At 29.5% G+C, this 19,420-nt stretch overlaps 1 protein-coding gene across 1 annotated transcript; it reads left to right on the forward strand.

Annotated features, from left to right (window-relative positions):
* Nucleotides 1-2,597: 2,597 nt before the first annotated feature.
* Nucleotides 2,598-17,572, forward strand: LOC123300071 (organic cation transporter protein-like). The gene is made up of 8 exons (XM_044882544.1): nt 2,598-3,047; nt 12,710-12,959; nt 14,192-14,298; nt 14,756-14,910; nt 15,303-15,601; nt 16,147-16,468; nt 16,547-16,725; nt 17,277-17,572. Exons 1-8 carry the CDS (start codon nt 2,887-2,889, stop codon nt 17,442-17,444), a joined length of 1,641 nt encoding a protein of 546 aa, XP_044738479.1. The 5' UTR covers nt 2,598-2,886; the 3' UTR covers nt 17,445-17,572.
* The last annotated feature ends 1,848 nt before the right edge of the window (nt 17,573-19,420 follow it).

Here is a 19,420-nt window from a genome sequence, read left to right on the forward strand (position 1 = left end):
AATGGTTATTAGTTTACCTGATCAGCTATGATAACATTAATACTGAGATTAGCGTTAGTGTATGATCGCTTAGGTATTTAACAATACCGCATAAGTTATACATATGAAGTTTTCATTTCAGGAGAGACAAAGAAGTATACATTTCTTCAGAATTGTGGAATGAATCCATGAGTATCAAATAGCTTTAGTTATGATTATTTTGTAAAAGCTATGTACCTACACTTTTCAAATGTTAATTACGCCTTATTGTTACATAATCAACGTGTAACATATATAGTTTATACATGTGTAGTCGTGGTCATATTGTTGAATTTATAAAATTATTAGATCAAACTTTCATGATCATACATCATATATCAGAAAAACTAAATTTTGTACACTTGCTATACAAACTCTTATGTTGCCTTAAAAATTAATTAGCTATCTATGTATTCACAGTTGTAATTTCATTATGAAGTCACACAGACCGGTTTAATAAAAGCCGGGTTTTTAAACCGGTTTTTACGGTTCATACACATGGACCGTTTTAATCTAGAAAAATATACGTTAATACTTTGAAAGCTTCCTTAAACTTGATGCCAATTTGAACCTTTTCACTCCTCACTCTACATGTTTGAGTTCAAAGTACAGGTGAAAATTCCTTTAACAATAAATGAGAATCAAGGGCTCACTTACTATACAATGTTCGAATCTAAAGTAAATTAACCCAATTTTACACGACTCTTTTTTGTGCCACAAAAATAACTTGGTAAAATAATAAATTTACTCAGTATAATAATGTTCGGGAAGATTTTCTTTTTAAGGAAAAGAGTTCGGATCACGTAAGTTTAGTAGTATAACTGTTTTACCATATGTATGTATACATATATATATAACTGGGAGGGGAAGGGACGAAACCCCACCAAAAAATTATGAGGAGTAGTTCTTAACATGGACTGCAAACCTACCAAATTTGGATATGCACCGATGTCTCCTTTTGCGAATATAAAATAAAAATGATAAAATTTCTGAAAAAAATTCCATTTTTGACGCCATTTTGTTTTTTAAACATGTTGCACCACTCCGGGAAAGTAAAAAATTTCAAAAAATACTTATTTTGATGTGAAAAGAAAAACCCCAAAGTTTCACTGCTCGAACTTTTAATCCATATAACAGCCTTTTTTTGCTTAGATTTACTCCAGTATTAGGCACCTAAAAATTTAATTCTGCTGGTAACAAATTTTATTTCGGGGATAAAAAAGTAGAGATCAAGGGCCGCCAGAAATGGATGCAAATTAGTTATTATATAGCTATTTTGCAATTATTTGAAAAACAGTTTTTTACCATCAATTTTCCAATCAAAATTAAATGAATTCAAATAACCAACGGAAATCGATTGGTTGCATTCTAGTTTGCAATTGACAGTTGCATCCCAATGAATAAACCCTTAGTCGTTCTAAAAATATAATTCTGGTGATAAAAATTTTTATTTCAATCTAGCCCTTTGTAGTCTATAATTAATTTGGGACTCATGCAAATCTATAAAATCAGGTTTTGATCTTCAAATTGTTTATTTTAGACTTGAAAATTAAAAATTAAATTTGTTAACTTAATACGAGGAAATACGATCGACTAAACAAGTGTTAAATTAACCTAATTAAACAAATAATATTTTAATAAAAATATTATTGGATTCAAATTAAATAAAAACAAGTGAAAACAAACAATTGACTGAGTTAATTGCTGAAATACCATGCAAAGACAGAGTTGATTACGGAATTGTTTACGTCATATAAGATAAAAAAGATAGCCAGACATACATACATACATGTCACACACACTTAACTGATAATCCCATATAATTCATATTATGTATTTGCGCATAATTTTCGCTCTCACGGGTAAACAATGATGTTTACGAAAAAAATTTTCAACCGAAAGTTATCTAGTTTTTTAACATTTTTTACATTTAAACTTTTGTTCTATCTCTAACGGCTTACAAGATGTGTCGTCCTATGGATCCAAGACCCCATTGATCTATGTTGCCCATTTACGAACTCGACCTCATTTTTTATGTCCTGAGACCGCTGTAAAAATTTCAGCGTTATGTCTTTTTTCGTTTTTGAGCTATCGTGTTGACAGACAGACGGAGAGCCGAGCAGACGGATAAGGCGGACAGACAGGCGGACTACAGACAACCGAAAATGGACTAGTTAGGTGATTTTATGAACACCTATACCAAAATTTTGTTCTTAGCGTCAATATTTTTAAGCATTACAAACTTGGGACTAAACTTAGTATACCTTGATATATTTCATATACAAGGTATACAAATTTAATACTGATATTATTTATTATGCATTAAGTATAAACCCCTTCTTCCATTTTTCATTGTAAATAAAACTTGTCGTTCCAACAGTTCAATGTTTATTTTCACAAATATAGTATTTTAGTTTATAAATATTCAAATATGCACACAAAAGTGATTTGAACAATGAATCATTAATAATATAAAAAATAAATTTTTAATTTACAACACATAATTGATTATAAAAAAATATTTAATAAATTTAATCTACAAAAACGATATATAAAAAAAAAAAAACAGTACAACACATTTTACAATAATCTAAAAGTGCATGAACAGTTTTTGAAAAAACATCTGTGGTGCTTGGAACGATAAAATACTTAACATTATGAAAGAACAACGATAAAAATACTTAATTGTAGTCGACTGATTGTTTGTATGTTTTAATTAATACACAATTTAAAAAAAAATGTACACTTTTAAATTGAGTCTAATTTAATCGCGGTTTTATTTGTTATATTTGTGTGACATATGAATTTTCTCTAAAAAATTATAATTTAGAAAATTCGATTCATTTGTTTTATTCGGATTCAAAAATTATGGCGCCAAAAAATGATATCAATTTAGATAGTATTTTACATGAATTGGGTGAATTTGGAAAATTTCAGCGGATTAATTTCTTTTTAATATGTATACCGGTTACATTGGCTGCTGTTTCAGCATTTTCGTATGCTTTTGCGGCTGGTCCATCAGATTACAGGTACTGTGTAATTCAAAATTTTTTTTTACTTTCAATGTAATATTTAAATTGACTTGATTTTATTATTGTAAATAACCAGGATAAAAAATGAAAGGTTACGCCAAAAAATATATTGGTACGCATAAAATAATAATAAAAACAATGTTTTTATCTTGTTTTTATAGACTCGGAGGCATTGACGTAAAATTTTAAGTCTTTTGTTAGTTTACGTCGACCTTAACTTAATAGATACGAAATTTTTAGAAATAAAATGATAAAATCATCGCCGTAACAATTAAACATTTTTCTCTGAACAAATATGTAATGAACGGTCATACTTGTAGAAAAAGGGTTGGATTTTTTAGATTGTGGGGGTTTTACTATTTGCCTGGTAGAAACCATTGGGAAGTATCGAACTAATCGATCAGAATTGGACTAATTTGAGCGGTTTTATGTTCGACCTACATTTTCGAACCAGTGTTAGATTTTATTTATGGCGCATTGTTAATATTCTTCGATTTTGTTTCCCTTTCGAAAAAACAAAAGTCTTCTTAATACTATAATATAGTATTAAATTTTTTTACAGCTAATACCCAAACGTTAATTTTAACTAATATTAAGAAAACTACTGAATGGATTTTAATGAAATTTTACAATAATATAGTTCATACATCAGCGTAACATATAGGCTATAAATTATAAAGATAGCATTTATCCACCCGCTTTGCTGGACTATTTCGATTTAAAAAGCAAAATCATTTGGTTTGATAATAAAAAGTAACATATATTTCGAGTGTTATGCATGGCGAGTGCAACGAAGCGGGTGGCTTACTGCTAGTCTAAAAGAAATTTGGTTTTGTTAATGTAAATATTATAAAAAGAACCATACACGTGCTGCAAACTACAGTGTGAATAACACTAGTCACGAGACACTGGTTTTTATATACAGTTTGTCTTTAAAATTATTTGATTTACTCATACCTACAAATCATAAATTATTGTCAACTCTATATACGCGGTATTATTCGTTGCGTGCAGAACCGTCCCGTCGCTAGCGAAAATACTTCCATACAGTTTCATTCTATAATTAATTGGAGCTTTCACACAATGTTTTCATCATTTATGTAATAATTTTGCCTATATCTATACACTAATATTATTACATTAATGATATAAACATTGTGTGGAAACTCAAGTTTATAATAAAAAAATTTGCGGTTATAAATATTTCCGCTAGCGGCGCTTAATACAGATCTGAGAGATATATAGATATATACATTTCGGAGATATATACAGCTCTATATGCAAAGAGATAAAGATAGAGCTCTCTACAGATCTATCTAGAGTAAATCTAGCAAAAGTATGCCTTCAGTGGCTTATAGCTGAGTAGCCGGCTAAACAATATGATCTCAAAATCAAGTTATGTCTAAATTATTTTTTGAATGAAAAATTTTTCAAACAAAAGTTGCCTGTCTTATAAAATAAATGTTTGTTGCATTTTAATTTTTTCGATATCGCTTATCTTTTTCTATATCGCTTCAAGTTTTCTATTAGAAAATTTCTCAGTTAGAATTTCTAATAATTCTGTATCTATGATTAACTTAAGATTAATCCTTACCGCACAATGTCTGTTAGATACCCATTTGCGGTCTTATGTGGATGAGACCCCCAAGTTATTTGTATTTAGGTACTTCAAACAGTTGGCTTTTACCTTATTTTTGGAAGTTTCAATTACCTACCTTTTTATCTGGGGTTGCGCTTACAGTCTCTACTTCACTGACTGCACATATTTCACTTTATGCTGGAAACCAGAACCACCATAAAGGGAGGTAATAATTTTTAAGACAAACTGTATAAAAAATATGCGTAGAAAGTTATTTTTATAGTTGTAATTTCAAAATAATAGTGTAATATAAATGAATAATCAAATTTTGGCCTGTGTTCCTTTACTAATATATGCTAACCAGCTCGGCTTGACATTTCAATATCACGTATGTATACAATATCAACAATGATGCCTTCACAATGAACAGCATGCTGGCATTTATAAAGGAACGCAAACTTGAATAGAGGTTGAATATGATTTCAACATATTTATTTACAAAAATATGACAAACTTTGTCAGACAAAGGAATGAATTCGATGTAGTGATTATTGTTACAATATTATACGTCTTTGTTTCCATTGTTTCCATTGTTTACTTATTTCATTTAAAAAAATTACGACCTTGTAGCTACCGTTTTATTGGTAAAAAAGTAAATTCCGTCGTTTTAGTAGCCAAATTACAGCCGTCATGTCAATTGGGTTTGTGTAGTCCATCCGCTTTTCAGATATCCATCCATAACGGATACCACCTACATCGGTATTTTTTTCTTTATTTACTTTAAACTACATTTGGTATGGGTGGAGTCGGTTACTTCGTTCTCATCCAAGCGACGACAGTGTGATCTGTTTTCCGCCCCATTAATTATAATTGATTAGACTGCCGCTGCCTGGATTCGAACCCGCAACCTTTCAGTCAGTAGTTGTAGCCAAGAGAATATTAATGAAGTCAACGAAAGAGGAAGGTCGTGGCGATCAAAGTTATTAAGCAGATATTGTCTAGTGAAGCGGGCGGATAATTGTTTGAACAAAAATACTTTCACTTAAAAAAATGTATTAAAATAAAAAATAAAAATAAAGATAGATATCTGTATTTCTCAGAGGCTATTGCACTAACCTTGATATTTTTATGAAACGTGATTGAAGCAAAATTCAATTCATGAGTACAGAATCTTATAAAAATGACGCAATTGTACCATGCTAGGTGCTACGTCAAAAATGCAAAAATGAAATCGACCTAAATTTAAAAAGAAGCAAAAACTGCGGTGTGAAGGTATTGGGTTTTCCAGCTAAGAGATACTATCTTCTTTAATAAGAACCTATCTACATTGTCGCTAAAAAACCTGTTGTTCTCATCAATATAAAAATGTATTGTTTTATAAATTTTTACGACGGGAATCGAACCCGCTACCCTAGGCATAACGCGAACGGAATTGATTACGCTTTAACCAACTGTATGTATACAAATATGCATGCAAAAATTACAAGGCTACTTTTATGAAATTTAAAAACACATTAAACTATTATAATTAATATTTTTATGTAACAGAAATTTGATACGTTTAATCACATGATTTATTAATTACGAATGTAACTTGAACTTATTTTTGTTTTATTGTTATCAAGAAAAAAAACACATTACCATATTAAACGATGGACAAAAACTTGTGTGTTGATCATGTGAATATTAGACAATATCAGCTGTACGTAAGTTAAGCAGTTTTTTTAAGTCATCATATCAAATAATGGATAAAAGTGGTTTTATAAAGGTTGTCACAATTTTCTACTTTTCTGCGTGATTAACATTTGAAAATCGATCAAGATATTTTCGACTCTGCCTTATTTACTGAATACATTTTTTGATAAAGAAAACGCATATAGTAGGTATGCGTTGGAAAATGTTACACCTACTATAAAGGTTACAAAAAGATCGAAATAACGATCTGATTTTCTAAAGAATAATTCCGTAGCAGGGCTATATTATGTTGCAGAATTTTCCAAAACTATTAGTAATTCATTTTAGAATTTGTTCTCTTAAAATCTGAAATTGATAGGCACGTAGTTTTTCTGTGCAAATCATCAAAAACGATGCCGCATTTTTAATTGTAATTAGATTCATTAAATTTTAAGCAATTTTCCAAACTCAGCTAGACAAATGCCAAAAGGTGTTAAATACTTAACTATGATGAAATTTCGTATTATCTATAACTAGGAATTAATATTCCCATATAAGATTGAAAACAAGGTCATTGATTGATTTTATTATTATCTAAATAAAACTTAGATATTAATTTTTACCTAAGAAATACAAATATCATCAATATAAATAATCAATTATTATTATTACACTACCAGATAATTAAATAATTATGATATAAAGATTAATATGTACTTAAAAATTAGGTATACCTAATCAATGCAAATAGATAGAATTATCTAAAAACAATAGAAACATTTTAAAGCCTGCTAAGTAAGCAATATAAGTCGCTATGATTTTGGAAATACTTTTTTTTATTAATCCTTGGCTAAAATTCTACTCGTCATTTGTTTAGACCAGAGGTTCTCAAACTTATTTCGTCTACCGCCCACTTTGAAAAGTTTTAATGTGTGCAAATATATTAATATTAAAATACAAATTAGCCTTATTAACCCCCTCCCCCTGTAGATATCTGTGGCCCACAAATGGGCGATATCTCTCACTTTGAGAAACGCGGGCTTTGATCAATTTGTATTCACTATCGTAATTTCTTATTCATCATCCACATTTTCGAGGTGTTGAAATCTGTTTCAAGAGATCTTTTGGTTCTAGTAAGGCGAAACGACACCTGGAACTGCATTGTTTATACCGTAAACCGATTTTATATGATAACCCTCACTTTTGGAAAATTACTGCATTGACTTCCAACTTCAAATTTTCATGGTGGTCATTTTGATGATTAAATGGCTTCAAAAGCATGCGTTGGATAAATATTTTGTTCTAAGAAGTATATTTAAGCTCGAAAATCTTGAAAATTAATTGAAATTAAATTAAATAGTCGAAATATTGTTTGTATAATTCTTCTTTTATACTCAAGTTTGAAATAAAATATAGGAATTTATTTCTTGATCTTTGATGTAATAGATTGAATATTAGATAAATCATTCTTGACAATGAAAATAATGATTATGTTAAGTTTATTGCATAATAATATCAATTATTAATTATTAAATTTTGCTATTTATAAATTTCAAATACATAAATTGATTTGTTTATTGATATTTATGGGGTATACAATAAAATGTCGATTATGTCAATATAAAGATATTTAAAAAAACATTTATCTTTAAAAAGGAATACTGTTTTTTTGATTATTTCGAAATTTTAAAAGGACGTTTTCATCAAAATGGCTCTTATCTTAATAATAGTCCGCGAACATTTTTTGACGCTAAACGAAATTTATTAAAAAATATTTTGAATAATTTTTTTTTACAAGATGCAGGATTCTCGGGATAATACATTTTCTTCATTTACCATTTTTTGTGAAAAATCAAAAGGGTCGAAAATAGCATATTTTTGTACTAAAATCTTTGATTTTAAAGTTTTTTGTAGCATCATCAAACTATAATAGGTATAATGTAAAAATTTGTTTAACTAAATGCCTCCATTGATGACAATAATCCTTTTCAAGATACAGAGTATTGAAATATTTGAAAGAAAAAAAATATATTTGCGAATATGGTCAAAGCTCTTGCTTAGAAAGATTGAAAATTTGACAATGCGAGCTAAGGATTCTTGATGATTTGAGGCTTATGATGATAAAATACGAAAACCTGTGGTAGAGATACGATTGTGCCATTAATGTTCATGTTTGGGGCATTCATTGTGCGCAAGCAGGTATATGCTCTAAGCTGCCGTTTTGGCAATATTCACAAGAATACCCTTTTCTTTAAAATTTTAACACCCTGCATCAAAAAAAGGACACTTCCCCGACTATAATTGTATTGATAAATTGTTATTATTTTAACATTATCGATCATTTGATGAAATCCTTGCGACAGCCCTGTTTAAAACGCAAAACGCAGTTTTCTTAAACAATAAAACTATATAAATGTAATAGAAAAATTTCAAGGTTGTTTTCAATGGATTTAGCTTTAACCAGTTCAAAATCGATTGATAAAACAGAAGTTTTTGAAAAAACAAAAATATTTTCTTTATCATTATCACGTAATTAAATACTGAATACTGTTTTTATCACACATATTATTAATGCAAATTATTTTGGAAAACAGTGTTTCAGATATTAAATTTTTTTCTTCATTTTAAAAAATATAATCTAAAAATAAACCCGTTTTAATGTTATAAACAACTAGCTGTGAACTACAGCTAGTAACTTCAATTCTGAATACAAAGACTATTGTATTCCTTCACTTTATATGCTATCCTAAGTTTTTTGAAAACAGCCCATGTTTCTCGCTGAAAATGAAACTTTCTATACGTGAAATAATCATAGGTGGTGCAGTGCACCAGGGCCCCGAAGAGAAGACCAATTGCGGCATTTATAATGATTGCGATAGAAAACAAGGCGGCGTCGTTGATTATTTATTCCCATTTCCCTTCATTATAAACACATAGCCTATTCTAGCCCTCATAAAGTTGTATATACTTGACATATCTTACTAAGAATAAGTTCAAGCCACTGTATTCTACTCTTATCCGTATCTGTAAGTTTGAGGGCCAATCGGTCAATATAAGTGCAAACTACGTTGTAAGAGGGGCGAAGGCTTCCTTTTTCTCTTTGCACCGGGTCCCTTACCCAATTAGCTACCCTACTGAATCAACTTATAAAACTAAGCAAACAAAATTTGTAGCCAGACGCATTGTTAATAAAAATGTATTTGGTAATTATAACTATTAGTTAAATAGTTCAATGACCAAGTGCTCTATTAAACAAAAATCAATCTCCTCATAAACTATATTTACAAAGATTTTAATTTAAAAATTAAAAAATCGCCTCTAGAGTTCAATAAGCCGAGTAGTTCAACCATCTTATTAATACTAGAATTCTGCTTCGAGATTCTACACCACGCTGACGTACGGTTTACTGAGCTCCGTAATCGGTTAAGCAGATATATTAAAATTTTTACTAAAAGGACTAAGTTTTTATATTTTGGTGAATTGCGCCCGCTACGTTAATTTACGTGTCTAATAGCCCATGCAATGACAGTTGAACTCTCATCAGGACTTTAACAGTCCCAACAGTGTTGGATTTACCGGGAAGCAAAGGAAGCAATTGCTTGGGGATTGCCCCGCTTGGACAGAGGCCCCAAAAAATGGAAAATTTTGAAAACACATTCGAAAATTTGAAAAAAAAAAAAAAACACATGAAAAAAAGAAAAAATCCATGTCAACAATATATATATTGTACCAAATCATTTTCAAGGATGAACTGTTTTCAGCGTTTCCAAATGTTAAATGCCTCATCAGGCTATTCCTTACAATACAGATAGCTAATAGTACAGGGGAAAGATCGTTCAGCGCCTTACAACGCGTCAAAAATGATTTACGCTCATCGATGTGTCAAGAAAAAGTTAGTGATTTAGGCTTACTGTTTATCGAAAAAGACAAGCTTGAAAAACTTGACTTTGATGATGTCATTCATCAATTTGCGACTGAGAAAAGTAGAAAAAAGTTGTAATTTAGATAGTAAATTATAAGTTAACTGTAAAATATATTGATTATGCAAAATTAACTAGTTATTCATTATTTTGAAATATCGGGGGGGGGGGGGTATTTTACAATGAGGGCCCCAAAAACCTGAGGTTGATTGGGGCCCCGTCAGAGGTAAATCCGGCACTGAGTCCTAATGACTATAATTATGGCATACTATTTGTGTTTTTTAATTTTAATTAACCATTTTGTCAGAGGAAGCCAAAAACAGAAAACAATTACAAAATATATTTTTATATATATAGGATTATTTTAGTGAGCTGGCAACCCTGACTGTTAGGTCTTCAAATAATCATAAATCAGGTTCTGTGAAATCGTTTTTCTCAGAATTTTGATGTGCTCATATTATCAAAGTGTGATCAACAATTTTGGTGTTGGTGTACTCAAGTGGTGTATAAAATTAGAATATTTAAATTTTTTTTATTGATCTGTAACTAGATACATTAATATTGATTAATAAAAAGCTTTTGTTGCTCAATTAAACGATAGACAATAAATATTTTCTAATCATTTTTAATAACATTCAATGATATTTTAATTAAGCAATAGAGACCTATTATATGAAAAAAAAATATAAATACTGTAATAGAAATACAATTTAAAACTCTAAATATTATAGATACTGAAAGATGTATCAAAGATAATTTATTATTTTGTAATCAAAGGGAAAGGCCCATGCATTTATCTTATGGGAATTGATTCTCGGTCAAATTTTCTCATATTGCGAAATATGAAATATGAAAGGGAAATGTTTCATCATTATGGGTGTTGGACTGGTAATAATCAGTGTATAGAATGATATATGCGTTAAAAAATATAGACAACAAAATATCAATTCCTTTTTAAAGTCGAATTTTTTAAAGTGAACGGATACCAGATAACTAAAAAAATTAAATGGTGGACAATACGCTAATCACACACACGTGAGAACCATAGGTGTTAATTAAATTTTTTGTTAAATAATAGGAAGTATTAATTATTATTATTGTGATTTATTTATGTAAATTTCAAGAATACATTGTTGTTCAAGGCTTAGGTATTATAATAATTATTGCGCACTAGCTGTGAACCACCCGCTTCGCTGGGTAATTTCAATTTTAAATACAAAGATTATTGTGTTATAATCTTCACTTCAGATGCCGTCACTTATCCTTCTTTTGTTCACAATTTCGTTGATTTTATTATTATGGTACGGAACAATAACTGTTTTTTTGAAAACAGCTCATGCTACTCGCTAATAATGAAGCTTTCTATACGTGAAATAACTTTTCAAATCGGTTAAGCACCTAGTACCTATACCTATCTATATCGTGGCATTTATCTTGAAGGTCGTGGCCTAGTTCATATCCTCTGTTGCTTTCAGCTTTCTAAATGACTTCGTAATTCTCTGTATTTCTTCTATATTTTTATTTTCTGGGCTGTAAGCTTTTTTGTCGACGTCATCACACAAAAACTTTCATCCCCTATTTTACCCCTTTTGGGTAAAATTTTCACAAACTTTGAATGCGTATTTATTTATATCTTATCAAAAGCTTAAAAAATAAATTTCAAGTATCAAGCTTTAAAATTGACGTAATATTCATACAAACTTGCATCCCCTATTTCAACCTCTTACAGCCCTTTTTTCGTATTAAAAAGTAGCCTATGTCCTATCTCAGGCCCCTAGAGTCTAGAGTATTTCTGTATGAAATTTCATTTAAATCGGCTCAGTAGTTTAGGAGCGATGACGTAACATACAGACAGACAGACAGAATTATTTTCGCATTTATAATATTAAGTAAGGATTTCATAGATAAACTATTCACGTTTCTTATTAATTTATAATACTTATTTAATAATCACCAGTCTAGGATGCTTCATACTGCTTATGAATTAATAATATACTTGGTACAGGTGTGGTGTCTCGAAAAAGAAAATAACAAATAAAGATGTCTTTTCGACAGGTCGGGAGATATATTGTTCGAACAGTAAAAAATTTTGTATATCTATAAATCTATAAGTTCTATAAATGTCTATAAATATCTATAAATATTATATTTATTGCATTTAAAAAAAATCAATTTTACCTTAACAGTTAAGATCCTCTCAAATTTTTTAGCTTTCTTTGGGATTTTCTCAAATGTTGTCACTTCTGGTAACGTTATTTTTTGGGTCTAGCTTCGATATTTAACCTCAAGATCCTTGATGCAAAACTCCAAATTGAATATAAGCATAAGTTAAATAATTTTTAATTTTTTGAACGTTAAAATAAATTCTACTATACAAAAGAGTATAGCACAGGACTATTTATCCATTTGTAAAACATGTACTTATTTTATGGAATAATTTTTTGTCTTTTAATTAATTTACTAATTCTCACTATTTTCCATTTCAGATGTCGAATACCTGAATGTGATAGTAACAACACAAATGAAATCGAATACACTCCATTATGGATCTCGAATGCCGTGCCAGTAAAAAATAATAAACCATCATTTTGTAAGCGATATAAACCAAATATAAATGATACAGAAAATGTAATATTGGAAAATGAATGTCCGTCGATATTATTTACAAAGAAAGAAATTACTTGTAATACCAGCGAATTAGTTTTCCCCAATAAACATACAACTATTGCAAATGATGTAAGTATTTTTAATCATTTTTATTATAATGTCATTGCTACCGTAAAAATATTAATTATAAACCGATTTTTTGTGTCCAAAAACATCACACTGCCGATTCGCTCAGACACTAAATTCAGATTTTTCTTTGGAAGAAAATAACAAAGTTATAATTGAATAGAATTTCTCACATTCCTTATTTTTTACAACCTAGTGGCCTTTTGAGGGTTAGTATAGTGAAATTTATTTGGAGTTCGTGAAAGCAAATTTCAGAATACTCCCTTATGCTTATACACGTAAGCATAGACTATTACATTCTTTCTTATTGAACTTGAACTGTTAAATACTCTGAAAAATGACTTGAATGTATTTTTGATCTGAAATTTGTTATTTTTGGGAAAAAACGATTTAAAAAAAGAACATATACCGTCTTTAATTTTTTGTACTATATTTTAAAACTAGTCGGGTTTCTATTATCAAAAATGCATGTAGTTAGCACCTGACTACATTCAGTTTGGTTTACGATAGCGTATGTTGTCTACTGCAGTTCCGTTTACACCTGCTAGAAGTCGAATATAGTTTACGCGTATTGAAGTCGCGACAGATTGCCTGTAGTATTTCATCTGATAAAAGCCTTAGGGTTTAATAGATATATTTTTGTGGTAAATTGAAGCAGGAAATTATAAACTTGAAGCAATAATTAAATTGAACCAATTTCATTATTAATTTATTAATAACGAAGTCATAAAGTGACTATTGACCTAAAAAGATAATGTTGCTCAAGATATCATTGTTATAGTTCAATTGTTACTTTTAAAAGAATTGTAATAAAATTATTGTATTTGCTTATTGACAAATACCTTAGTCTCTTGACCTAAATAATTACTAAAGTACAAAATTTTAAATGCAAATTTTTTATCTCAACTCTTACGTGTACTCTGTAAAACAATTTATACCTTGACTTCAGAATCAATTATCAATTCCAAAGTTATGCGTCAGTTCAATATAATTAATTTTCCTTTTAGTGATACTTATATGCTTATCTATGCCCGTGCAAAATGTAAAATCTTCCAAACTTTACAAGAATACATGTTTATGTCGTCACTAATGAAATCTGTTTTAGAAAATCCAAAACTTTAGTAGATTTACAGTCGATGCTTCTCCGAGATACATTCATTAATTTTTTTTTTTTTCAATATATTTCTGATTCCTCCTGGACTCTTAGATATTTAACTAAGTTTTATAAATTACAGTTCGATATATATTGTGAAGAAAATCAATGGCGTTTGACAATTGTTGGGACATTAAATGGCTTTGGACAATTTCTGTGTTTACCATTTACTGGAATGATATCTGATCGGTAATATTCTCGCAAAGCTTAAGTTGACACGATGTATTTTGGTGAGTTGACTGACATGACATTGTATAAATGGACCATGGCTTAACGAAAAAAAAGAAACTGAGAGTTAAAGAAAAGTTTATCACCATTCTTATTTATTGGTGTCCCAGAAATTATATTAATATACGAGAATGATTATAAACTAATTCCCAACTTTCATTTCTTGAGTGTGCAGTTTATTTTATCTCTACTCTGTGTCACAAAAAATACACGTATTTTGCCTTTCTAACTGTTATAACTATAACATTATGTGTTAATTACATATACTACTATGGTAATATCACTTAGAATGGTTTAATTTTGACTTAGAGTACGTCACTGCAGAAAAAACTTACTTTACTCACCAAACTTTGTCTCAACTTGTGCTTTGCCTCAATTATCAAGTAAAATTTTTCTTAACAATTGTATTCCCTTATAGATATGGCCGTAAAACAGTATTGATGGGGTCGATTCTCTTAAGTACCATTGTTGGAATAGGTCGTTCATTTTCAACCAACATCAATCAGTACATGATTTTGGAGATATTAGATACGTCACTAGGAGCAGGAGCTTTTAGTACTGGATTTATTCTAGGTGAGCCTTCAACTATGAGCTTTTAAACTATTTGGTGGCTTGTTATTTGCTTAATGGTTTTCCGGTTTAATGGGAAGGAGATGTAACTTAAATGGTTTTTTAAATATCTTGTGGAATTTTCTGATCTCTTACCGTTTTTTTTATCATTCTGTGCATATAAAAGTTTAAGTGTATATAGAAATTTTACAAAAAGATCTGTTTTCTAGCGCTTTGGAGACAAGGACGTCCCCAACCAATGTGCTAAAGGGGAGATGGAATATAGAAAATTAAAATTTTCTTGTTTGAAGATATAATATCTTAATACACAAATCAATCTAATTAGAAAATTCAAAAACCTATTCTTAATTCCTTTCCAATCTACTTGACTTAATATCCAAAATATTTTGTTTTAGGCATGGAATTAGTTGGACCTTCCTACCGGGTGTTAGCATGTGCGATATTAAGTATATGCTTTGCACTTGGTGAAATTTTATTAGGCGTTGCTGCCTGGTACATATATTCATGGCGAACATTTTTACGTGTCGTGTATGCACCTGGTTTTATATTAATATTTTATTATTGGTTGATACCAGAATCATTACGATGGTTGATATCAAAAAATCGTATATCGAAAGTACAACATGTTTTAAAGCGAATGTCAAAAATAAATAATAAACATTTGAGTGATAAAAGTCTGGAAGTACTCTTAAATGTAAGTAAGTACTGGAAAAAATCTTGTTTTTTAAGGGGGATTATTTTGTTTATACATTACTTGAAATATTAATAATGGCCTAATCCATATTCTGTCAATATTTAAATTTGTAAGACAATATTTTATCATCTTTCAAGTCACAAGTATGGTAACGAGTATTGTTTCAATAATCGCTGAGACAAGTTTCTAATGGACGAAATTTCTAGAACGTTTGCAAAATTGACAGTACAATCAGTAAGGATATTGTCCAACTTTATGTAAAATGTCAGAACGTTTTTGTTATTTGTGTTCACACATCAGAATTTGGTAGTTGGTCAGTCTAAATCTGTCGATTAGTCTTTTTGTTCAAAATCCTTGTTTTGACGATACGTTTCTTCACACAAAACAATAATATCAAAATGCTCTGAAAATATATGTCGACTAACAAAAAAAAAAAAAAATGTAGAAACCTGCAATGGTTCCTTGTAATCTAACAATAGTTTCCTACAAATTGGGTAATCTAAATTTTTTATGAAGCTATGACTATTAAATCAAAATTGTTTCAGGCTGAAGATAAAACAGAAGAAAGTGAACCAATAAAAACAGTAAATGTTTGGGCAGCATTGAAAAATAGAACACTACTTTTTCGATTTATAAATTGTTCAGTCGCATGGATTGTCAGTAACTTAACTTATTATGGGTTATCTCTGAATTCGGTTGCTATATCGGGCAACAAATATATTAATTTCATAAGTGTAGCTGCAGCAGAGATTCCTGCATATATTTTGACAACAGCATTGTTAGATCGACTTGGACGACGAATAACTTTATGTGGGTCATTCTTTATTGCTGGCGTGGCGTGTTTATCATTTGTCGTTATTCCAAAAGGTATGATAATTATTATTTTTTCATTCCGGTTTCCAAATTAAAGTGCTTTCAAATGCTTTTCATATCATATTGTTACAGGTGGATACTTACAAATAATTTTTATTATTATTGGAAAATGCGCAGCAACTACAGCGTTTACCGCAGTGTATATTTTTACAACAGAATTGTTCCCAACGTGTGTGCGCCATTCTGTTTTAGGCTATTGTTCCATGTTAAGTAAATTTGCTGGTACATTAGCACCACATACTCCATTACTCGTAAGTTACCATGATAAAAACCATAACGTTATTGAAACAACTTACATTGAATACACATCCGTGCGAGTAAATACGATGTCAGAGTTCTATCAAATCAAAGTGGCACTGCGAAAGAGATATATACGTATGTGCACTCATATCTACACTCTCTCTTGCTTAGTGTCACTTTGGTTTCATAGAACTATAACATAGTTATTATTCTGTTTGAAATAGACACTTCTGAAGTTTACAGTCTCTCTCATATGTTAAGTGGTATAATGTGTTAATATAACAAAAGTTATTAAAAGTATCATGTATGAGAGACTTTGACTTATAAAGTACACAAAATATTTGAAATAAATGTAAAAAGTTTAGTTTCATAATAAAAATATGAATTATAAAGATTTATAATGTGAGAATTGTAGGCACTGGGCTTATTCCTTCAGGAGATATCCGTTGCTACATCTTTTTTGATTACGGGTATGCGTAAATATAAGACATATTCAATGTAACATGTTTCGTTGGGGAACTCTGTTAATAATATAAATAATGGTGTTAATTTTTTTTTGTAGGCATTAATTTGGGGTCCGATGCCATTAGTAATATTTGGTTCAATTGGATTAATAGCTGGTTTTTCGGCATTATTTTTCCCAGAAACTTTAAATACAAAATTACCAAATACAATTGAAGAATCAGTGAATTTAAGTAAAAGACGACGAAGGCAACAAGCGACAGGTTAAATACTTGACAATGAGAAAACTCAGCACAAATATAATTATATAAAACTGTGATTACTTATACATACAATCTAATGTTAATAATTCGTACATAAACATATTATTTGAACAATAAAATTCATTCGTTTTTATTCTGTGTTTTCATTGGTAATTTTTACAATTAAAACAGGTGGATCTCATTTTCCAGACCGATGGCATTTAAGGTATCTTTACGATTCAATTCTTTTTTCTTCTTTTGGTTCTAAACAATCGTGATTTAAAAATTTTTTTTGGAAGAGACACCTTCATAGTTTTTACTGATAAAAAAAATTTTTACTATATTTTTCTTATCATTTTTTAATAAGTATTAAAATAATTGAACTTTTAATTTATATTTTAGTTTTTTTTTTCAAAGGAAAATTATAAAAATTAGTTTATGAAACAATATTGACAAAATATTACTAAAAAGGTTATTAGCATTTTTAATTAGTAAAGGCCTTTTGACCCACATTTTTTATTCAAGGAATTTTTCTCATTCTATATATAAATAGTATAATACATATTATATTTGTACTAAATAAAATATCCTTGGCTTATACTCTTTAATAAAAATAAATGATTAGTCTTTTTATTTTCGCACTCTATATTTTGTCAAAGGATATTAATTAATCGTCAAAGGAACTGAATTTTTATGATTTAATTATCGTTCCTCGTAACTTTTTGGAGGCTGCAATTGCTCGTTTGTTTCTCTTTTTTCTGGATCTAAGTACGTGTTAATATTAAAGAGTTATACTTTGAAATCATGAAGTAGGTATACCTACTCAACCTCTCAAAATAATTGAGAAGCTTCAGAATGAAATTATCAACGGTAAAGGTAGTAAAACACATACCTATATGGTATCACAATTGGCCCTCTGGCTGACCTAGCCTGACCTGACCTAGCTCCAATGGTAATGACTCAAGGATAATTATTTTGAAAATAATTTGTTGAAATAAAACATTTTAAAATATATTTTATATTTATATTATACGACCGAAGCCGGCCAATTTTACAGGGTCTTACGTCATATATATTGTCAAAAAATAAAAATAAAATTAAAAACTGGTTTATTAGGCACACAACGCCTGAAAATGGTCAACTGAGGATTTGAAAAAATGTTATACGATATTAATTGCATTTTTTATTTAATGATCGTTAAAATTTTTGCCGTACTTTATATTAATGTTAAATAAGTCAACATAATGCTTGCCCATCAGCGAATAAGGAATGTGACATGGTAATTTAAAACGCTTTCAAACGCATCCTTTATACTAAACAAATCGATTGGATGATTTAAGGCAGTTCGAATTTAAGGATGTTGTCTATAGAAGCTATACTTTGATAAACTCTACCTTAATCTATTCTTTTTTCGAGATATAAACTCTACAGACCTCAAACTTAAAATTCAAAGAATCTGAATCAGTATAAAAGCTCACACATTTATAGTCAAGTTTATACAGGGCGTATAAACAATTGACTATATTGTTATTTTTGCTTGTTTACTTTCTGGTCTGATTAATCAAAAAAAAAGCAACTCAGGTCTTTATTTGCTAGGCGTAAACTACTGTAATGTACTTATAGAATGAAATAGTTATATTACTGGTTTTAGAGTTGTGTAATTGATACTGCCTAAAGCCAGTTGAAACGTAGGAGGGTTATTTTAAATTACGCAGCTCAAAAGTTGTAAACTGAAATTTTTTAAAAACTTTTCAAGTATGTAGCAGGAAATAACTTATTGACATTGTTTTATTTTCTAGGATAATTTATTAAAATTATAGTGTTATGGTTCATATCAAATTATCATTACTTTACACCAATTTATCTAATTTTGTTATGGTGTTTCTAGATTTAGACAGTGGCGGAGCTATTAGCTCAGATTTATGCCAGTGTTTGATTTTATTGGAATCATTCATATATAATTTTTTCCTCAGAAAATGTCGCATATTTTATTTCGTGTTAA

The sequence above is a fragment of the Chrysoperla carnea genome, chromosome 5 (genome assembly GCF_905475395.1).
Source record: "Chrysoperla carnea chromosome 5, inChrCarn1.1, whole genome shotgun sequence".
Classification (NCBI taxonomy): Eukaryota; Metazoa; Arthropoda; class Insecta; order Neuroptera; family Chrysopidae; genus Chrysoperla; species Chrysoperla carnea.